Here is a 7,811-nt window from a genome sequence, read left to right on the forward strand (position 1 = left end):
GGGTTGAGGGAGGAGGAGAAGTAGAGGCCAGGAGGAGGGAGGGAGGGAGGGAGAAGAGAGAGGAAATTTTGGTTCATAATTTATATTTAAGACCTGATTTCTATGGGCAATTTGTTAACTCAAAAGCTTATATTGCAATTTTATAATTTTCAGTCTTTATTTGCAATTTTCTCTAGGTTAACCAATAGATTAGGTTCGCCCAACGAAAAGTAGAAAATGATGAATATAGAAACCCTGAATTTATATACATTTAATTACTAACAGTGACAAAAAAGGCTTACTTAGAAAACAAAATTACATGGATTTGTCAAACAACTTAATTTTAATGCCGCACTAATGTTTTAGAATTAATCTCAATAATATTATTAAATAAATTTACTTTACATGCTAGAACTCGAGAATTTTTCAACTTTTACTTCATCATTAATTATCCCCTTAAATTCTCCCAAAATGATTCACCAACACGCGCCCAGACCATAACTCCCACTGACAATTATGATTTAGTCCATAGTGCTTGCGCAGTACTTGTCGTCAGTTTTCAATAATATGATTCATTGGTTAAACACCGATTTAACGAGGAGTAGCCTCCTCAATACAAGAAAACCTGCTAGGGTGAAATATACAATTCTAGATATCTGCAGTCACCTACATCCCTCGTGTAAAATGCGAAGACATATCTATCCAATCTAGGTGCGGAATCCATCAGTGAGTTTACTAAACCATACCCCAATAATATTTAAAAACAGAGGTGGTGTAAAACATCACCTCCGTTTGGAAGCTTGAAGATGTCCTGTCCTCAAATCTAATTGCATATCCTACCTCCTTTCTTAGTTGAACATCAAGCTCACGTGCAATTTGTCCCAAAAAATTCAACAAAAAGATTGAGCATTAATTGTTTGGTTACGAAACTTTAGAACATTCTCGGGGGTTGCGTGGCACCGTGAACTTTAAACTTGAATTTGGTTCCAATCAAATCATCCACGATAAGAGATTTTTTCCTTTTTTTTTTTTTTTGGGACCTGATTCTCATTCACTTTCAAAGGACAGCCAGTCTTCGAGGTAATCTGAAATACCAATTACAGTCAGTTTTGAATAAAACTGCAATTCTTAGATATATCCCGTTCTGCGTTATTATCATTCTTGATGGGTTGGGGCTAGATACGGTCTTAAAACGTGTCTACAATGCTGCTATGCACTCAATTTCAATCTTCGCATCTAAAGGCAAAGCAGCTACTTGATATGTTGCACGAGCCGGGGCAGGTGAGACAAAGTCTGCCAAAAAAACAAAAAAACATTTGAGGCAGTCAAAAGAAAATTCTCAAAATCATCATCAACGGCCTATGATGGGAATGACAGGTTTATATAACACAGGTATATCAGTATCCATGATAATGCACGTGTATGACAATCACATCCCAGCACAACCTATCATAAGGATTTTTAATTTAATCAAAAGCTCGCCAGCTAACATACAGACATGTCACCAATTTTTCTATATGGCGCAACATTAGGCCCTTGAACCCATTTTCCATCAAAAAGAAATGTTCGGTGCCGAATGGGAGGGTGAGAGGGATTGCACAGAAATCAGGATAACATTTCACACAATATCCATTATATCTTGTTATTGTTATCCAACCATTTATCTCTTTTTATTGCGTCTTTCTATGTATGGTCAAAAGGCTCATCTATTACCATACTCCATTTCCCTTCCTCTTTTCATCCTAAAGATTACACATGCCTCGAAGTGGAGTAAAATCACATGACAATGTCCAGAATATAATGCAATGGCTGGTACGCAGAAAAATATTTTATAGAAAGAAAATGGGAAATGCACTTATCCAGTTTTATTTCTAGGTGCATTTACTATTTGATCTAGAAAACACTTCTCTACGTACCAAACATTGCATGCTTTTCTTGAACCCTTGAACCCTATATTAATTTAGAATAAAATTTTATAAATGAAACAAAAGGCTAGGACTTCTTTACTCAACTCAAGACAACAACCATCTTCTGCAGACTAACACGAGTCTATGTAAAGGAAACATCAAAATTCAAACTACAGAACTCACATTTAGCATATATCTCATTTACTTTCTTGAAGTCCTTCAGGTCGGCCAACCTACAGGAATCAAATGGAAAAATAATAGTAAACTTTCATGCACTCAACACTATCCATACTATGGGAGAGAGATTAGACAGAATTTATACAAAATTGTAGTCTTGACAACTGATGAATAGCTGGCTCCACCAGCTTTTAGAATTTCCCCCATATTTTTTAGTACCTGTAAATTTAAATACAACAATCATCAGCTACAATAATGGGTAACCGGCTTACCCTAGGAAGTAAATGGGTACATCAACAACACATGGGTTACTGGAAAACAAGACAACACTTCACATGCATCAACCAAAGAAGAGCATGAAACCAGAATTACTGTGGAGGTTTGCAATTTCACTTTCAAGTTTCACATTTCCATACTGCCATCACTTAGTGCAATAAAAATCATCAAACTGTTAGGAGTTGATGTTACAAAAAAGTAAAACATAAGCAGCAAGTCCAGAAAACACTAGCCAAGCCAAGTTTTGCTTTTCATTTCCATAAAATTAATCATCTCAGTTCCTTGAATCGGCAGAGAGAGGAATACATTAATATACAAGGGAAATAGAACAGGTAACAGAAGGGGGGGGGGGACAAAGAGAATAATCAAGTGACTATGGCATTCCCCAAGATCAGTGGTTTTAGTACCTGCTCTGTTTGATCCTCAACATTATCAGAGATAAATTTTCCAGTCTGCACTTGAATGCATGAAACAAATTGTGAGTACGCAGATTTGCTGGTGCACTAGCATATAACAGACACTGAGATGGTGGACAAGAGTAAACTCATGATAGAAAACCTCAGGAACAAGACCAAGAACGCCAGACACAAACAGAAGGTTGTTGGCTTTGATTGCTTGGGAATATGGCCCCAGTGCCGCAGGAGCCTTCTCAGTTTGAACAGCTTCCTTGAGACCTAAATTTCATAAAATGATGAACATCACATCAGATTTGATCCCAAAAAAATGAGTAACGCAAGGTGGTAACTGAGATTCTGCTGGAAGTAGCTCGCTCTCTATCTATAATATATCTATATAAATACATGTGTGTGTGTGTTTCATAAAAGGATGTCCAGCACATCAGAAGTTTTGCGTTTTGGAAAAACACCACATCAGATTTCATACACAAGAAATGATTAATGCAAGATGATAACTGAGATTCTGGTGCAAATAGGAACCCCCCCCCCCAAAAAAAAAAAAGAAAAAAAAAACGAAAAACAAAAAACCCAACCCCAACAATCCACACACATGTAAAGTACCTCATAGGGGAACTAAACTAATAATACTTGAAATATAAGTGCTACCCACGTAAATGGTCGATTAATAATTAGAGGGAAAAGCCAAAAATGCCAAACTCTAAAAGAGAACATTTTCTTAGTGTTTTCCATCACATATGAAAGCCAGAAATCAAATATCACAGCAAGAAACATTCCAATAAATACAGATGTAAGTTATACTTGTTCATTCATATGATTATTCTATTCATGCATAGAGAAGATAAAAAGCTAGGGGAGAACTTTCTTTGTTTTAAGATTGATCTGTAGTCTATCATTGTAGCCCTTTTCAAAGTCTTTCTTCCCCTTGTTTCTTTCAGGTCACTTATTTTCAAGATTGAACGTGAGCTATGTTTGATATCTATCCAAGATTCCAAGTCAAGCAAATAACTTTCATATATTCTAACACAGTAGACATGCATCAGACCGTTTAAGCAGAGTGTCCGGGTAAAGTGGGATGTCTGAAACTAGGTGTCTCTGTTATGGTTCTATAATATGAACCGGCAGAGATGGGGAATTAGGAAGGGAAAAGACGGAAGGAGAGAGGAAAAGAACCAGAAAGGTAGAGAAACAGAGGAGAGGAGAGGAGAGAAGAGAAGAACAGAGAGAGGAGAAATGCTGAATAGTACGCTTAGATTAATCCATTCACATCACAGCCCTCTTATGTCTGATATTACATCCTTATATAGGCAGCTACATAACAAACAATTAACTAACAATGACTAAACTAACGGCTAGTTTACTACTAATTACATTTACTAAGCTACCCTTAACTAAAACACAACAATACAATTACATAACATTGCCTTTTTTTTTTTCAAAAGATCCTTGCCCTCAAGGATCAATGATAGTAAATGCTGGAAATTGCTGCTGAAATTGGAACAGGGGCATCCAAGAGATTTCCTCGTCAGGTTTTCCTGTCCACAGTACCAAGATTTCAGTAATAATATGTTGTTTCTTCCTGCCAACCCTTTTATTGAGTATTCTTTAAGGTTCTAGAACAGCATGTAATTCTGGAAAATCAAAAGGTGGGTGCCTTGGCTTGACTGAAGGGTCTGGGCACAATTTGAGCATAGAAATGTGGAAGGTAGGGTGAATTCTTCACTCAAGTGGTAGGTCCAGCTTGTATGCAACCTTGCCAATCCTCTCTAGGACTTTGTAAGGACCAAAATACCTAGGAGCTACCTTCTGAGAACTCCTAGTAGCTGCTGAAATTTGTTGATAAGGTTCAAGCTTTAGGAAAACCCATTCACCAACAGTGAATTCTCTGTCAATTCTGTGTTAATATGCCTTCTGCTTCATCATGTTCGCTGCATGATGGAGATGACACTTGAGGATAGCAATCATCTCTTCCCTAGCTGAATAACTTCTAATCACATTGCAAAACTAAGTTACAAAGAATAGTTAATACTTATTTATAAGCAACAATAGCTATAAATCTAAATAGATATACCAATATTATGTAATTATCCTAATTTATCCAGATCCTACTAATATAAATAAATCCTATCTAAGTCCTTCTAATATTTATCCTATTTATATCATATTTAAATATTTTCTCATTTATAATTATAATTACATAACAGTCTCCATGCTCAATAGATTCCCACTCATAGTATGACCTTTCCTATTAATGTTTTAAGACAAATGGGTCATTATCAAAACCAATGCAATGAAATTTGATCTCACCAAGCTTAAAGGGAAGGTGTTGACTGATCACTAGTATTCTGTCTCTCTTGTCGACTTTAGTTGTTTGTTATACCTTAGTAGGTTTGTTTGTTCTTGATTGTATATATCAAGTGTCATGCACCTGAATGATCTTTCTTATTGATGCACTAATCTACTAATATATGCAGTATTCAGACCCCAAAAGAAAAATCCAATTCGACATAAAAGTACAGGAGAAACTCCAGCAGTAAGGTTCCTTGGAATATAGTACGAGCAAGACTTGTATTATTATCCAACCCACTCCCTATCAAATTTTCTTTGTAATCCGCTTAACTTATTCAGTAGTGAACTGTCTGCAAACAGTTTTAGTCGCCAATCTCCAAAAGGAATAACGAAAATAATACGTTCAAAGGCTTTTCAATAGCTTTGATAGGCTACTTATGCAACTTCGCCTTCGCATCTTATCAAAATTTAAAGAAGACTATATTGCTTGACCAGAAAAAACAAGAAGAAGACTATATTGCTTTCAAGAAGATATCTCCGCGATATTCCCCAAATTTGTTGAAACTAAATAGAATAAATTAATGAAATTATCAAGATTTACCAGTATCACTGGAAATTCCCAGACAAGCAAAAGGCACAGAGCGCTTGGTAAACGACGAAGCAGAAGAACGCCACATGGTAGTCCCGGCCACCGAGACAAAGCCGATGCCAGCAGCCAAGGAAGCCCGGCTCCGCAATGCACCGATTTCCATAGCCGGCACGTGGAAGGACCTGGCAGCGTACCACGCCATATCCCTCGCTCTCTCCGCCTGTCACTCGCGCTATGGACGGAGACTGTGGTATTGTTTAGTTGGAGGTTTTCTGAGGGAGAGGGCAGGGGAATGAATTTGGGTGCTCTGATCATAGGACCTGGACCGCTGGACGGTTCATATTTATTTTATTTTTTTTTTATTTTTTTAAAATAATTATTCTAATGGGTATAAAATAAAAATAAAAATAATACTTTAACTATTATTTTTTAAAAAATAATTTTTTTATTTTAAAATAATTATTTAAAAATATTAAATCTGAACGGTCTAAATTGCTCATCAACTGATAAGCGCTGGGTGCTCATCAACTGATGAGCACTAAACCCGCGGGGCTGGATAGTGTGTTCACATATATAAGCATCAGCATGCCTGTTTTTTTAACTCAACTAGGTGCCGGTGCAATATACTGGGTATATTTGAGGCAAATAAAAAGCTTTATAATGGACCCAAAAAAAGTTTGTTTTAACACAATAAGTTTTCCGAACTCATAGATTAAAAAAAAAAAATTTCTTTTAGATAACATCTGAAGTTTTACCTATAAGATACACCTTACCATTAAGGACCAGGATCTTCAACCCTTCTTTGTGCCGCACGTGTGATATGTCCATATATAGCTCTCCATGAATGAAAATTGACCGGAATAAATACAATCCAAGGTTTATCATGCTCCACCCTTAACTGTTGTTAATAGTCATAGTGAAACATAGTATCACTAAGTATTGTCTTATGCACGGAGTAATCGGCAATGTATCAAATGGTGTAATGGTCAAACATGAAATCAATACACGCAAGCCAATATGTGTCTCCATAATGATCTCTACTCCGATGATATGTTTTTCTAACCGAGTGACAATGAACCAAGTACCATCACGGAATCCAATTGATTTGTCTATGTTATGCGGCAACATTATGGGTGCTCGAGCAATGTATGGGGTGTAAAAATGATTTTTTATAATTTAAAACATAAATAATTATTAATGTATGGAGTCATTTAATTTCAAACTTTTATAATCTTATAAATAATAAACTTTAGAACCTCTGGAGTAAATGTGTCAAATTAGTGAAATAATTCCTCCGTCCCTTATTATAAGATCTAATTTTTTGAATAGGTTTGTCCCTTTTATAAGATCCCTTTTGAGTTTGTCTAAACATTTAATATATTATTACTTATTTTACCCCTAGTTTAATGCATTTAATACATTTTTTCATTTATCTCACTATTACTCTCTCACATCTACCATTTATATATAAGGGTATGTTTGGAAAATAAATTGTATTTACTACATATTAATTGCTTTTAACTAATTCTAATTGTTTTCTTAAACAGCGTAATTTAGTAAAAGAATTTTATAATAAGGGACAAAGTAGTATACACATGAGTAAGTTTTGTTAAATACAACTATTACATATAATGAATGTATTTGTCACTCCCCCCCCCAATGGAAAGGCAAGCCGAAGCTTGAGGAAAATTAAAAAAAAAAAAAAAAAAAGCCTTCAAAAGGCTACACAAAAGAACAACAAAACAGTCATGCTAACATCTTGTCTTCCAGGAACATCCCTTTGCATCTCTTGGGCACCTCCCAAGAGAGTATCACCTCTGTCAATCCTGTGTGGCGGGGTCTTGCCATGTAGTCCGCACACCTGGTGTTTTCCCGGTTAGTGTGGAAAACCTGAATGTTCTGGTCCTCATAGATCATCTCCCTTAGTAACTTGAATAGTATTTGTCAATCTTTAAGGTATGTTTGGCTCTGGAGGGAGTGGAAGGATTTTAATATTATCTTGTTTGGATTTATAGGGAAAAATATTTAATATGGACATTTTACTTTTATTTATTTAAGGAAATAGTCATAACATGACATGTAGTCACAACATGACAAAATTTGGGCATAATAGTCATAATATGAATATTGTCATTTCCCTCAAATCCTCCCTTAGGTTAGGGAAATTTTAAAAAACTCCCC

General features: G+C 35.8%; 1 protein-coding gene across 1 annotated transcript; it reads right to left on the bottom strand.

The window, feature by feature from the left end:
* Positions 1-928: 928 nt before the first annotated feature.
* LOC114718082 (reactive Intermediate Deaminase A, chloroplastic-like) lies at positions 929-5,893 on the bottom strand. Its single transcript, XM_028903324.1, has 6 exons — positions 5,643-5,893; positions 2,898-3,013; positions 2,747-2,791; positions 2,209-2,282; positions 2,070-2,119; positions 929-1,272 (listed from the first exon to the last, which is right to left on the bottom strand). The coding sequence occupies exons 1-6, from the start codon at positions 5,830-5,832 to the stop codon at positions 1,178-1,180; spliced, it is 570 nt and encodes a 189-aa protein (XP_028759157.1). The 5' UTR covers positions 5,833-5,893; the 3' UTR covers positions 929-1,177.
* Between the last annotated feature and the right edge of the window lie 1,918 nt (positions 5,894-7,811).

The sequence above is a fragment of the Neltuma alba genome, unplaced genomic scaffold (assembly GCF_004799145.2).
Source record: "Neltuma alba isolate B1F8T4 unplaced genomic scaffold, ASM479914v2 tig00011806_pilon, whole genome shotgun sequence".
In the NCBI taxonomy this organism is placed as follows: domain Eukaryota; kingdom Viridiplantae; phylum Streptophyta; class Magnoliopsida; order Fabales; family Fabaceae; genus Neltuma; species Neltuma alba.

Coding starts and splice junctions, on each gene's coding strand:
- LOC114718082 (XM_028903324.1), bottom strand. CDS start 5,832: ATGGCGTGGTACGCTGCCAGGTCCTTCCACGTGCCGGCTATGGAAATC. Junction 2,283..2,746: donor TTGAGGATCAAACAGAGCAG/GTACTAAAACCA, acceptor TTAAATTTACAG/GTACTAAAAAATATGGGGGA. Junction 2,120..2,208: donor GTTGTCAAGACTACAATTTT/GTATAAATTCTG, acceptor TGATTCCTGTAG/GTTGGCCGACCTGAAGGACT.